General features: G+C 37.1%; 1 protein-coding gene across 2 annotated transcripts in view; it reads left to right on the top strand.

Moving 5' to 3' along the window:
• Positions 1-353: 353 nt before the first annotated feature.
• Positions 354-15,845, top strand: part of LOC139749923 (uncharacterized) — a 41,079-nt gene continuing 25,587 nt past the window's right edge. The window contains exons 1-3 of one of the 2 annotated variants that reach the window (XM_071664340.1): positions 354-493; positions 8,455-11,594; positions 14,790-14,909. In XM_071664340.1, the coding sequence (XP_071520441.1) occupies positions 8,457-11,594; positions 14,790-14,909 (3,258 nt within the window). In that variant the 5' untranslated portion in view covers positions 354-493; positions 8,455-8,456. Of the gene's footprint in view, positions 494-2,258; positions 2,406-8,454; positions 11,595-14,789; positions 14,910-15,845 lie in introns of those variants that run through there. The other variant, XM_071664339.1, reaches the window with a different exon arrangement.

Raw genomic sequence — 15,845 nt, 5'->3', positions numbered from 1 at the left:
GAACATTAAAAAAGATAAACTATTATCCTCAGAGAGTGGTTCAATAATAATGTCTAGCGTCATCTAAGGCTTTTGTGAAGCTTCCAGCCAGACTCCTGTAGATGGAGTGTTTAGTTGACCCTGTATGTTGACTTTACCGTCACTTTACGAAATAGGGGGAAAAAATGTTATAATTGATATTATTGTTAAGTAGCCACTGTTCATGTCTTAACTGATGTCAATATTATTCATCTATCTATCTATTTATCTATCTATCTATCTCTATCTCTATATATTTTTTCATAAGAAAAGCCCAAGTAATAAAAACAGTATGATCTACAGAATTCTTTCCAAACATGCAGTTCGTTTGACATGGAAGAGACAGGTCAAAACTTAGAATCTCGTGTAAGTCAACATAAAATACCCTGTACGCACTGGTCAACAATCTAGTGCTTTGTTGGCTTGCAACAGTGAAAACACACTGACTGGACCAGAGATACTTCAGTCATAAAGTGTAAGTTTTATAATTAGAAATTTATTAGAGTCTGCTCGTATACAGCTGACTCATGATAGGAATATGAATGTTAGATAATAATTTAGTTTAGATAACGTCATCTTACATTTATGTCACAGTGACCTGTGCAAGAAGGTTGATGACCTGACACAGCCATAGTGACCTGAGTGGTAGAGTCAGGTTTGTTACCTGAGTGTCCTCTGACTCCATAGGGGTTGCCTTGCTCTCCTCACTGCCTGCTTCAGTACCGTGTAAGATGTCATCCCGGTGACATGTACCGGTGTCTCTATATATATATCTTCCTCCATCCATGATTTGTTGCTACATGCTTCTGAAGATGTGTTGAAATACACGAAAGCGATTAAGCAAAATTTCCCTTGTGGTCTACAAGTTTATGTGATCGTATATATATATATATATATATATATATATATATATATATATATATATATATATGTATATGACTAAATGACATATACAGAGCACTATACTAATATTCAGCTGACGTTTTACCTCATTTACATCGGAAATTTATTACACTGAATATATAAGAACAGTAGCTTGCATCACCATTATTTAGTATCAACTCAAAAGACACAGAACTAATAGCGGCCATACAGTTTTACACTGTTCAAGATCAGAATGTCAAACATCATTGATTTTTGGATGAATAAATTCCAGATTAGTAATAATACACTTGATTCCTCAAATCAACACCAGACGACATGTCTCCCTCCTTGTAAGCTGGCCCAAACAACAATATTGTGTAATATATTACTATTAAACTCAATATCCTGTCTGCTTCCAAAGTTCTCTGTTTAGCAATGGTGCATAATGTTAATATCAGATGCTGTAAATGTTCCCTAATATGCATACTGACCGGATTTAGTCAGCTGTCTCCCGGTTATTCACACTAAACCCCACTGACTCAAAAGGGAGCTAAGAATGAAACAGAAATGATCACTTCGCTATTTTTGTCTCACCCACTCGTCGTCAACCATGGAGCTCCTATTATTACACCTCTCACATCAACATGGACCAAATAGCAATCGACAATTATCATCCAGTCAGTCACTCTCACACAATTTCGACAAATGTGCCCAAAAAGTGCTATTAATTCTGCTTATGAGGTAAATATATAAACATGAAAAAACATAATTAGACACTATGTGTTGCTCAATGGTATATGGTAGATGGTCAACGTTCAGATATAATCTTGTCTCCCAAAAAATTCGTCCTCTTGAGGCCCCAGCTCCGTCTGGCAGAAATTAAACTTCCCGCCTGAGTTGGAGGAAAGGTTCAAATATGTGTTTCCTCCATTTTACTTACACAAAACAAGAAGTTCTGTAGATTAATTGGTTGGTGGCGAGTCTTGGGTCCATGTTTCACGTTTCTGGTTGATGCTACACTTCTCATAGAATTTTTCCTGATATCCGCTTTTCATTTCATTTATTAGAACTGCATTCGGCTTTTGCTCTTTTCATCTTTTTTCGTAAAATTTGATAATTATGATGATTCCTGGTTATTTCGTGTGCCTATTGTCGATACAGAAGAACTGGAGCATTGTACCTCAACCTCTCTTGTTTAAACATAAATTACAGTAAAATTCGTGTTTCTACCGTTTTTCAGTATTTAATATAATCAATTTACATATAGAGATTTTATTTGTGTAAGAATAAAGAAATGTCAACCTGAAATATATAAGATAATAATATTTAAAGGATATCGGCTAAGTATGTAGAAGCTTGAGAAGTTAGCAAACAGTGCGATCAGCAACATCAGAGGAATTGTGTACATAGATGGGGTCGCACGTGTCAACACTTTCTGGGATTTATTTGCGCACTTTACAGTAACTGTGTGTGGTGAAGTCACCTTTGGTGCATTATTATTGAATTGATCTAATTCTTCTCTGGTAAGTTGTCTTAACTTGAGTTGATATGCCTAACTTTCACTGTAATTAGAGTATCATCTTATGAGGACTTGTCCTAGAATTAGATCAGCTGACGAGCATTGTTTATGTACCCTTAGACTACGGACATGTTAAGTGTATCGGGTTTCTAGGTCTCACTTTAACTGGATCTCTTTAATTGAGTACCTTCCTGAATTTACCTGTAACTCTAGTGAATATTGGGTGGTGTAAGGAATGTTGCCAGCAGTGGGCAGTGACGCAGGAAGTGATATAACAAGCTACTGCATTAGTTCTTGACATTATCACATGTTACTAAGTTAAGGCATGTTGCTAGGTAGTTGACACTTTGGAAGTCTCTGGGGCACGTGGAAGAGCTCTGTGATGTCTTATGGTTAATAAAATCAACTGACCATATTGGCTAATTTTGCCTGTGCATATTTTACTTATCGTTTGGCGTACTGTTATGAGATTGATTTTATTAAGATGAGTTAAGACTGGTGAAAATCCATATAACTTGTAGTTATGCTATATCCCTCTGAATTCTTTTATGCTACTACCATGAAATTTATTGGATAATTTTGTAAGAAATGGGTGTCACTAAACCACTGTATTTCACCTATCCAGTAAGGGTAAATGGGTTTATTTACTTGTAACTTTTTTTTGAGACTAGCTATAAATTCGTTCACTGATTTGACATCAGTGTTGTGTTATGGGGGACTGCTCCATGCAAGCACAATCCTCTCTTGGTGTCTTTTCATTAAGTTCCATTTAAAGATTATGATTTTGCTGGCTGGAAGAAAACATTTACATAAATATTTACCTTAAGATTTTTTCTTGAATTGCATCATGTCGTCCTCATGAAATTTTTAACTTCAACATCATTCGTCTTTCCACTCCACATTTGTTTTGTAGATTAGTAAGAAGTATACTGATGTAGTGCATACTGAATTCATGGATGTGTTTCATATATTTTAGTTATAGCATTGAATAGGAAATAGATATTGTCTGCTAGGAGAAATTAGATGAAGTTCCCATAGATTTCATTTTCTTCGTGTTTTCTTGTAAATTAATACCTTCACATTTTTCATGATCATCATATCCCTCCCCAGTGCCATATATTTGCTCTCAAAGGATTAAAAACAAATTCTCCAAATCCTGAAATGTTAGTGTAAATAACTTACATAAAGTGTAAGGAATCCATTGATGTTTATTTCTCCCACATTAGTAAGTTATTTCTCAGGTGACCCCTAAGTGAAATTTCACTTATTTGATAGACTAAAATTAAGCATTGCTTTTATATCCTTTATTTGGCACTCCAGTCCAGTTATCAGAACTCCATAACCTAGGTTAGTAAGTTATAATGTACTTACCTCTTTGTACTGTACTGTCAGGGAGTTTTGCACTCTTGGTGCCTCATCTTTTGAACAATTAGTGTCTTGCAGCCTTTTGAATTTTTATTTGCTGTTTGCAGTTGCAGTATTGTTCAGTTGCAGTTGCAGTATTTGTTCAGCTGAAAATGCAAGGAACAAAGAAAAGGGTGAAACAAGAAGGTGGAAAAATGGAGTAAAAGATGCTTTGAAGGCTCAGTGCCTGGAATGCAGAAGAATGTGAGGGTTGCAAGGGATAGCGTTAATTGGAGTGGTTTACAGGGGATGATGTGTTGTCAGTGGACTGCACTAGAGCATATGATGCTGTTGGGGAAACAATAAAAAGGTCTGAGGAGCCTGTTTGTGGATGGAGACTGGTTTGAATGCATTATGCACAACAGTGAATGTGAGCAAATGAGGCTATTTCTGTTTCTCACTAGTGTGGGAAATAGTACTTATATGAAAAACGTTTACTGACTCAATTATATTGTGTGACATTGCATACCACACTTGATAATGTTACTAGTCTGTAATTGCCTTTTTCCTTCTCTTGAAAATCGGGAATACCCATGCTTGTTGTCGTTCAGTTGTGAGCTTTTCCTTACGTAACGACTTTCTGAAACTTGAAATACAAAATTTTGGCTTATTTTAAACTTCATATGTATTTTAGGGATCTATTTATGCTGATTTGTGCTGAAAATTTCATTTAAGCTACATTGTAGAACTATCTTTGGAGCATCTCATGTTTTGTTCTGCAGTGATAACATACTTTGTAAAGAATATGTTAAGAATGGTGGTGTCAATATGTCAATATTTTTAATTCTTAGGTTCTAGATGAGGTGATAGTGGGGAGGACTGTGAAGTTCATGGAAAACTTGAGTTCACATAATGTAGAAATAGGAGAAATACTTCCTTTAGCAGCTGACATTTACTTTACTTTTTAAATTTTTTGATCAAAATATAACAGGGGCATTTTTTTTCCTCCAGGCTCTTGCTGTAAGGGCTCTTTATGATATCATCAGTCACTGGCAATTTTTGTGTTTGCTGTGATGCACACAGTGCCCAGAATGGCCTTCAGCTGAATGCATGCAGTAGACTGTAACAATTATATTTTTTCATATGACCTTGAAAATGTGGTAAATTTCTGGTGGCAGTGGAAGTAAGGAAAAGTTTCTTGCTGCTATGGGAAGTTATGTGCAGTTTTCAGTAGTTCTGTTGATATTTACAAGTATTTTCTCTCTTTTACATAATTTTACTCTATGATTACCCCGATACATCAAAGTCGCATGTTTTATTCTTGTAAGAATTTTCCAGTGCACGCTTCACCACTTGCAATATATTCATGATTATTAGAAATAATTAAGCATATATCAAAGCTAGCTCCATGATGCTAAACCTTCTATCCTGTAGGTATGTGCTCATGCATGTGCAACACATTGCAGTTGAGAAAAGTGTAGATTTAGAAATTGAAAAACATTATCCCTCTGAGGTGATGTCTTGCAAGCAGTTTTTCTCTGATGGTCATGTCATTTCCTGGCTTCTCCCTTTTTTGAGGAAACCTTTTCTCTGTCCTTTTTGTGACGACCGCCTTGGGGTGGTTTCTGCAGTATGTGAATTGTGAGCTCTAAGTGGGTTTGGGTGAATGGCTTGATGACATCATCTTGGTGGGTGTTGCTGTTTGATTGAGGTAGGGCCTGAATAAAGAGAGAGCAGCATAATTACCCCATGTATTAATGTGGCACTGAGACAAAAGTTGCTAATTAGGATTTAATTATCAACATTTTAACAGCTGTCTTCCTTAGGAGAACATAATGCAGTATTGACTCTCACATGGTTATGTTCAGTGCCGTTGAATGAGGTCCCTGGTCTGTGTGACTTGATTCCTGATCGGTCAGATCCTCCTGCATACTCACTCATTTTTGACCATGCTCCACCCACTGTTTGAGGACATTGTAACCCTCCTGTAACTCCATACTACTTTGTTGATGTTATCCTTTTGTAGAATGTAGACTGCTTTCTTTGCCTTCCTCCACATTCCAAGTCATTGCAGGTAATTTGTGCCTCTTCACATCTGAGGAGATGTCCTGCTTGTTCTACATGTACCAATATTGCGTTGGTCATTTCATGGTTTCTAATGTCATTCCTATGTTCTCTTGAACCTGTTTTCATACCTGTTTTAATGCCTCTTGTCTTTCCCATGCATTTCCTGTAACATACTCCGTATGGTATTCAGTACACCACAATTCCTTCTTGTATATGCTTCCGTCTTTTGTGTTTTACTATGTGTACAAGAGGGAATTCCTAAGGTTTGTTTAGAAAGGTGGAGTGAATGGTGGTGCTTCCATACTGGAATCATAAGGATTGGGAGAAATTTAACCCATACATGTACTCAAAGGGAATAGTTCTCATGCTCTCGGGATACTGTCTCAGGGAGTAAAGTTTGCCAGTTTTCAAAATATGATTTTTTCAAGACCTTTACAAGGAGAATGACACTACAAAGAGTTACATACTGTAAATGAAAGTAAATGAAGAACATGGCACCTCCTTTAAACAAAAGTAAAAGAAGACCATGCCTCCTTGGTTGATCTACCACTCCTTAAGGAGCAAGGTTCTACACATGTGCCTAAACACATGACCTTTGACCTGACCTCATATGTAAGGTCAGGTCAGATGATATATATCTTTTTCTTGGGTTAGGAAAATATTAAAGGTGCTCATGCTAACCTGTGGTATATGTTACATCATGTATTCTTCTTGCTAAAAATTTTCTATGTACTTAATATTTTATATGCCTTTGATGCATGAATTTTTGATATCTTATTTTTTTTTAATGTCCATAGTTAGAAATACTGGGTTCACAGAAGGTGTCTGAAATGAATCCCCATTTTACCATGGCAACTTTTCTTGGTTTTGAATGAATTTGCCGAAAGACACTTATTCTAGGACTGCATCTCTAATGAATAGTGGAGGAGGTCAGTATTCTTGATATACGATATTGTCTCTAAAAGGACTTTCTAGAAATCTAGGTGGGTTCCCAAGACTGGGGGTTATCAAAAAATGCAAAACTTTTCTCTTTTTTTTTTACTAGGAAATGTCCAGAGAAGTTGAAAAAAAATTCAGGTGTAATAACTATGAATTGCTTTACAGAGATAAAGTTGGTGCATCAGCGAGGCTAAGATCTTGATTGGCTGATTGCTCGTTTGTTGACACACTTCCGTATCTGTATCCTCTGACGCCTTTGGATTTTTCCCATGTACTTGTCATTGTTATTTGATGCATAAGACATCATATGCAAAGACTTACCTTTTGATATAGATGAGGGTGGAAAAGGCAAAATATTACGGGTTTAGTACTAAATCAACTGTGTCAGCCAAACGTATGTTTACAGTATTGAAAGAGGTACTCTAAGGTTTCTTGCTGGTACTAATCTTAGCTAACTGAGACATAACATATCTCTACATACACATAAAACACACGCTTTCCAGTTTAAATGAGAGTAGGGAAAGGCAAACCACACAAGTACGTCTTTAGTATTTGTGTCATCAACCATTCAACCATGTTTCCAGTTCTGTAAAGTTTGATGTCAATGTTGTTCGTACTCATGTGTGTAAATGACTTGGTGTAGGTATTTACTGATAAGTAATGGCTACATGAATAGTGCAATGTGTGGGAGAGCATTGATTTCATATTTGATTTGAGAAGAATTGTGGATGATACAGTTGATCGTCCTGTCATGTGATATTTTATGAGAAGTGTGGATGGTACAGATGGTGATGATCTCATTCAGTTACAGGTAAATCAGTTATTGTTTCTTGGTTTAGGTGTATTTCTGATTTTTTTTTTGCATTTCTGAGTTTGGAGTTACTCTGAGGCTGTAGATAAGTCAAGTGTATATAGCAAAAGGTTAGAGTTTGGGGATGAAGGTGGATTGATATAGTGGAACAGGTGTAAATGGTTGAGGTTAAAAAGATAAGCTGGGGTTAAGAAGAGATCCAAGGGGACTCCATTTGAGAATCTCTTGATGATAGATGAAATGTTGTCTTTGACTTGGGCTCAGCAGGCAGGTAGGAAATGAGCCATCCATATTTAGTATCTTTACTTTTGTTGTTGTACATTTATGATGTCAAGGATCTTAGCTCTTAAAGGCACACGGTGGGGATCAGTAGTGAAAACTTTGCCCTTGTCCCATGTGGACTAGTGATTATTATGCAAAAGGGATTTATTTTTTTTATCTGAAATCATTGGTTATTAGTTAGGGAGACAGGAGGTGTGCTGGGAGGATGTTACTGGGATGTGTAGGGTGACTTCATGTAGGATGAGTTTTTCAAGGACTTTGCATGATGTTGGGCTATGGAGTTTTGTTGAGTTTTAGGATGGGGTTGTTGATAGCTATTTTATAGATTAGAGATATTTTGCTGTGGGTCCATGAGTAGCTGAAGATATATCTGAGGGAATATACAGCTGTGGGTCATAGATGTTAAAGGTGGAGGGTGGAGATGTGGTCTGGGCTGGATGTTATGTAGTTTTTGGTATTTTGTATATTTTGGAGATGACTAATCAACTTAGATGTCATGATATGGGCAAGTTTTAGTTGCTATAAGAAGAAAATGCATAATTTGAATAGAGATATAATGAAGGGGATATTGAAAGCATGTGATATCTAATTATGCTCTTCTTTTTCTCAGGGATGAAGGTCGCATTTGGAGCTGCTGTGGCTGTAACTGGCGCAAGTGCTCTCATATATATACTCTTGCGGTCGAGAAAACGGCATCCAGACCCAGGGAAAGAAGATAATGCCGGTACCAGTTCAGAAATTATCAACCCAAACAAAACTGATGTGAATGCTAGTCTTTCAGATAAAAGTAGTACCATATGCAATGATGATACAAGTGTCAAAAGCTGTCCATATGTAAACTTTAATGGACATGTACCAGTTGATGGGAAAAGCTCTGAAGAAATTTTGGAGGGTCATGTGAGTGACCATAGTAATGAAAGGGAGGGAAATTATCAGGTCAAGCAAAATACTGAAATATGTGAAGAACCTGTTACCACCGTGGAAGTTGAACAGTCCACTTCCGACACTTCTGGACAGCATCTAAAGACTGCTGAATCCAGTATATATTCGTCTGACAAATTTGTTTCTGTAGCAGGTTTGCTAGATGATTTTGAGAGAAACTATACAGATGGCAAAAATGAAGACTTGGTAAACATAAAAAAAGGCAGAGATGGTCACTTCTTGGAAAATAAAGAAAATGGGATGGAGTGCATTTCTGTTGTATCAGCAGAATCAGTCTCTGTTGCTGAGAATTTGAAAGAAATTGAAAACAGTTTAGTAAGCATGAATGGTGAAGAAAATGTCATTTGCAGTAGTACAGTTTCTGACATGTTGAGTGCCAAGCCAGTTCCATTAGGAATGGAAGTGACTTGCACAACTTTTGAAACAACTGAGGATGCAGAATCTTCCTCATTAATCATACAACAGGAGAAAGAAGCTTCTCAGTATTCATGTCTTGAAAATGACTATCACACCATGGCTGTGGTAATTGAGGAAGAAAAAGAGCCTATGAGAAGCTCAAATGTTAGCAGTGTTTCATTAGAAAAGTCTGTTTTATCCACCTTATGTATGAATGAATCTAATGGCATGTTTGACACAGAACAGGAACATGAATTAGGTACCTCTTTGAAGCCACAAGGAAAAGAACCTTCAGTTTTACCCAGCTTGGGAAAGGATGGAGTACTGACTGAGTCATGTGGCTTTGTCTTGGAAGAAGAGTCTCCTATTTCATCCTCCAAAGACAGGAACCAAGACCCTGTTACACATACCAGTTTAGATCTGAACAGAGAATATTCAGATTCATCTGATGTAGCCCAGATAAATTCATTACGTTCATCCATCTTAGTTGAAGATGAAAAATCAGATGAATCACTTGTGGTATGCAAGGAAGAAGAGTCTTTTCTTTCTTCCTGCTTAGAACATGAAAAGCAATCTACACTGTCATTCAGCATGGATGATGCAAAACAGTCTATTATGTCACCTAATTTAGAGCAGGAAGAACAACTGACTAATTTTCTTGCAAAAGAAGAAATTGCTCTTTCATGTGATATGGGTCAGGAAGAGTGTGTTACTCTCTCACATAACATAGAAGTAGAAAAAGATATTGCTCCTGCATGGAATTTGGACCATGATGAACATTCTCCTCATTCTTCATGTATTGATAAAAAGTCTTTACCCATTATATCCCAGGAAGAAGGATCTGCACTTTCATCCAGCAGGGACATAGGAGAACAATCTACTATTTTATTTAGCCTGGAAGAACCTTCAACTATTTCATCCACAGTGCTCCTTGAACAACAATTGTCTCCATCCAGTTTTGATGAGAAAGAATGCTGTAATCTTTCATCCTCCATGGCTACAACAGAAAGAAATGCTGTGTTAAGTACGTTGGGCAGTGAGAACCAGTCAACACTGTCATTCTCTTCAGATCAAGAACAGTCACCACTTTCGCTTAACTTAATTCCTAAAGAAAAATCTACGCCTATATTGGACCAAGAAGATCGATTAACTCACTCATCCAACATAGACCAGGTGGAACAACTTACCATTTCATCTAATGTCAGCCAAGAAGAGCAATCTTCTTTGTTGTCCAACATTGTCTTAGAAGAACTTGATTCGTGCTCATCCAGCAATGGCCTTGAAGAGCATCCTCATCTCTCATCCAGCGTGGACCAAGAAGAGCTAGTACTTTCATTCACTTCAGCTCATGCTGAAGAAGCTGTTAGCGAAGACCAGGAAGCCCAGGAGGAATCTCTCAGGTTAGCCAAAGAAGGTGGATCTACTTACTTGAATAAGAAAGAAAGGAATGTTCCTTTAACAAGCTTGTCTGGAAAAAAACAGACTGCTGTATCACTCAAGATGGACCAAGAAAATAAATCTTCTATCTCATGTACCTTTGACCAGGAAGAGCAGTTAGATGTTTTATCCAGTTCTGACAAAGAAAAACAGATTACTGTTTCTTCTGTTTTGGCCCAGAGAGAACAGTCTGTTGTTCTGCCCAGCTTGGCCTCTGAAGAACAGCCTGCTCTCTCGACCAGTTTAAATGAGGACCAGGAATCAGAAAAATTATGCACCCAGTCTCTGGCAACATCTAAAGATAAATGTATAAAAGCAATGAAAACTAAAATGGAAGACTGTCAAAAGAATTCAGCACCACAGAAGAAAGAAGATGGAAGTGCATCAGACTGCTTGGTCAAGGAGGGAGTAACCTCTAGCAGCAATAACGGTTTTACAGAACAGCAGCAGAAAACATCTAAAGAAGATGAAGAAATTGAAACGGCAAATAAAACTCCAAATGTAGATTTGGAAATTAGTATATCGAGAGAAGGCAGCAGTATAGAAACTAGTGGGTTGGGAGAAGAATGTAGTGCTAGCACAAAAATGATGATGGGAAGTAGCACAGAAACTTCAAAATTGAAAGGAACTTGTAGCAAAGAAGGCAGTAAGCTGAGAGAAAGAGATAGCATAGGCATTAGTTTGACAAAAGAGAACAGTGCAGGAGTTGGTAGTTTGAAGGAAATTAGCAGCACAGATATTGTTAACCCAAAAGAAAGTAACATCACTTCTATCCACAAGCAGAAAGAAAACAGTGATGCTGGAATTAGTAATGTGAGAGAAGATAGCAACAGAGTCAAGAAAGCTGGAGTAAGTGACAAAGGTACTTTCAGAAGGGAACAGTTTCAAGATAACCAAGGGGATTCTGCAGCAGCAGATCTTGATGATGATCCTGCTGCTGAGCAGGATAATGTCAATTCTGACTCCTTGAGCTTGGTGAGCTTGCATTTCTATTATTGCTATTCTCAAGTCGCAGGATGTAAATCTTATTAAGATGAAAGTAGTTTTTGTGCTGATGTATTTTGTAACTGTACAGTGGTTGTTTGATCAGTTATACCATTCTAGTAAATTGAATTTCTATGTTTGTCTAATCACCACTATCTCTGACATCTGTTTGCTTCAGGAATTCCCATCAAGGGGGTAACCAATATCAAAAGAGTTTCCACTTATCCCTGTCCTTACATGCTGTTCTATCCATCTAATGTTTCTCTGGTACTCGTTTTCATCAAGGGGTAGCTTTACATACCTCTCTTGCATGCTGAATTTGAAACGTGTTAAACCGTAACCCTGGTAGAATGTTTTATGATGGTACAGGATGGAGTGAAAAAGATTTTGAGTGATCGGGGCCTGAACATGCAGGAGGTTGAAAGGCGTGCAAGGAATAGAGTGAATTGGAACGATGTGGTATACCGGGGTCGACATGCTGTCAGTGGATTGAACCAGGGCATGTGAAGTGTCTGGGGTAAACCATGGAAAGTTCTGTGGGGCCTGGATGTGGAAAGGGAGCTGTGGTTTCGGTGCATTATTACATGACAGCTAGAGACTGAGTGTGAATGAATGGGGCCTTTGTTGTCTTTTCCTAACGCTACCTGGCACACGTGAGGGGGGAGGGGGTTGTTATTCCATGTGTGGTGAGGTGGCGATGGGAACAAATAAAGGCAGACAGTATGAATTATGTACATGTGTATATATGTATATGTCTGTGTGTGTATATATATGTGTACATTGAGATGTATAGGTATGTATATTTGCGTGTGTGGACGTGTATGTATATACATGTGTATGTGGGCGGGTTGGGCCATTCTTTTGTCTGTTTCCTTGCGCTACCTCGCTAACGTGGGAGACAGCGACAAAGCAAAATAAATATGAAATAAATAAATATAAATACATCATCCTGTACAGTATAAAGAATGACCATATTTGCAGGATTATCTGCAAGAAAAATCACTTATAGATTTAGATTTGGTTATTCCATTCAGATTAATACAAAGTTGCAGTTTCAACATGTTATGTGCCTTGATTTAACATACTACAGTTTAACCTTTGGGCATGACTGTAGTCATCTTTTCGTTTAGTTAAAAAAAAATTTCTCTTTTCCTCCACCTCTGTGTTGTTTTGAAGAAAGAAAAACTTTTTTTCTGGGGTAGTGTCCCAAAAGCTAGAGAACAAACAGAATGCCAATTCAATATACACGGACTTTGCTAAATTCTTTGACAGATGTAACCATGGTGTCTTAGGACACAAATGTCATAAAATGGGAATGATTGATCAAGTAGGAGAATAAGCATACTACATCTTAACTAACTGAACTCATTGTTATGAATCATATAGTCTTTATTGCCTCCAAGGTAATAAGTTTGGTTCTCATAGGAACTGTACTTGCACCTCTCCTATTTCTCACCCTGATATCTGATATTGATGTAAACAGAAACCTCAGTTTCATATCATCCTTTGCAAATGAAACTAGAACAGTTATTAAAATCTCATCAGTTGACGAATCTGAAAGACTATAGATAAACATAAATCAAGTCTTCAGTTAGGCCTCTGTTGATGATATGCTCTTGATTATGAAAAGTTTCAACTTCCCCTTTGTGGTAAGAAAAAAATTACTGGACAGAAATGAAAATTGCCATGTTTCATAACAGCACTGAAATACCTCACATGAAAACTGTTCATTAACGAAACCTTTAGTGAGTGTAACAAAGCAACAGTTGCTCTTTAAAAACAGTGGCATTCTATATTATTCAGACCTTTAAAATAAGTGCTAAAGTCAGTGATGATGCTTTTAAAGATTACACTCCTCAAATACAATAATGATTTTCTAGTACCACCTTTTAGGGCAGGCAGAATTGCAGAGATAGAGTGTGAAAAGCCTGTTTATAGCCCATTTTGATTGATAAAAACCTGAACTACTGGGAATGATTACATATTGAGGCTGTACTCATAAGAATGCAGATGTGAGATATATTTTTTGTTTACACTTGAAAAATCATGATCATCTTGGATCCCAACTTTCAGAATTTGGGCCCAAGTGTGGAAGACTAGAAAAAACACTGCAAACATCCAAGGCCCAGAATTATCTGGTACTTACCTAAAGTCATAAGGAACATTGTGAGCTGTTCGGTAGACAAATGTACCAAAGGTCTGGATGAGCATCCACAAAGTGTATAGGGCTATCTTGGATGTGGTGGTTATGTAAGGCCTTTAGGCCATGGCCTTAAACATTTACCTGACTCAGTGAAGGAGTATGCAACCACTTTATCTCAGACTGAGCTGTGAGAGCAGGAGACCTCCATAATCATTATAAGGATCAGACTGAGTTATAGGGGCAGGAGACCTCTAGAACCATTATATGGTGTATTTAAGATATCTTTAGTTAGCTCTTTAAAGTACATAAATGCATCTCACAAACTTCATTCTTTATTAAACTGTTGATAGATATATAGATGAATACATTTATAGTGATAGTCTCCATGTTATCATTAGGTAGTACTTAAAGTATCTGTCAGATATTTAGACTTATGAAATAACTGGTCAAGATTTGCAATGCATGGATGTGGAGGATGATTTTTTCTTATGAAAGAAAATAGTCTTAAGTGATATCAGTCTGTTTTTAAAGTTCATGGCCCCCAGAAATATGTGTGTACTTGAAAATATGTAAGGCTTATGAAAAAGAGTCTGGATACATGATTTCTGGCCGATTTTTCAAACTTATTGTGATGTTGTATTTGAAAGTGTAAGGACATTTTGGCAGCAGTTGTGTTCATCTACTTTCAAGCCATATACCATAAATGGAAAAGGAAACTCTTGAAATGGGTGATTCACTGAAAATCTCTGTGCCTGCTATGATTTGAATGTTAAGCTCATACTAATGTGTATTTCTGTAGTTTACTGAATTATTGTATTAGATTAGATAATGATCATAAAGTATAATATAGTGTATTAGAAGTACTGAATCAGATATGATTCACTGTTGACGAAAGTTCATCATGGCATGTAATATGAACATTTGTTGAGATAAAGGTGATTAGCTAATTCTCCCTTTCATATCAGACTTCTAAAACACCCTTTACAGTATTTTCTTGAGGATATTGATAACAGTATGTGGATTATAGATACATTCTGTTGCAGAAATCCTTGGATAGTGGTAAGGACAGCACTGAGGTAGAGCCAGAGACACTGTTCAACCCATCAACATTCCCAGTCTCTAGTCAAGAGCAATATATTTTCTATGAGTTTGAGATTCCCCAGGTATGTTTGCACTTCCTTAGGTGTTTTTTGAATGTACTACCCTTCAGATATTTGGATTATGAAATGTACTCACCACATTATATCAGGTGTGTTGTAATGGTATCACTATTAGTTATTGCATGGCTTCACAAGTTGCCATTGACATGCTTTCTCTATAACTGTTCAGTCAACTGTTTGAGGTAAACCCCAGTGTTAACCAAATTAATGGATCCTCACAGCTAGTCAGAAGCCATCTGATGTAGAAATGAGACACCAAGGATAATGAGGGGAAAAATACAATACTTTTATACCCTTGCACATGGGGGAATATATATTTTTCCTTTATCACTGGGGATAGGGGAGAGAGAATGCTGCTCATGTATCTCCTATGTGTTGTAAAGAGCAACAGGCAACAGTATTACTCTCCAAAAGAGGGAATAGAGGAAGGAGCCAAGCAACAATTTTTTCAACTAAGTTCCCTTCATCTGTTCTTTTTGCTACCTTACTCATGGGAATATAGCAGACATATGAAAGAAAGATATTGTTCTGTTTGTTATTCCTTTATTTTGTATTTACTCTCAATCCTGGACAAAGTTTTTCTCTTATTAACATTGCTAAATCATTTTGGATTTTGATGAAACCTGGTGAGATTACACATCTTCAGTCTCATCCAAAGCCATGTTAAGTAACTGCATGTAAATTTGGTTGTACTTCATGAGCTTTAGTTTGTGTCACAGCCTTTGTCATAGTTCAGACTGAACGTCATTACGTAAATCATTTAATTAATTCTTAACTCAGGTTTTAAGTGGGTTCTGAATTGCTCACAACATGTGCATGCTAATGCAGAAGACCTGAACTCTCTTACCAGTCTCTTGCTTTTGCAAATTTCTTTTTGAGACCTTATGGTAATGTCAGGATTTTTTCTTTCCTCCTTTTGTATCGAATTTGGTAGAGTCA

This window comes from Panulirus ornatus, chromosome 8, assembly GCF_036320965.1.
Source record: "Panulirus ornatus isolate Po-2019 chromosome 8, ASM3632096v1, whole genome shotgun sequence".
In the NCBI taxonomy this organism is placed as follows: Eukaryota; Metazoa; Arthropoda; class Malacostraca; order Decapoda; family Palinuridae; genus Panulirus; species Panulirus ornatus.
The sequence above is the reverse complement of the archived record's forward strand: the minus strand, read 5'-3'. Positions and strand labels throughout refer to the sequence as shown.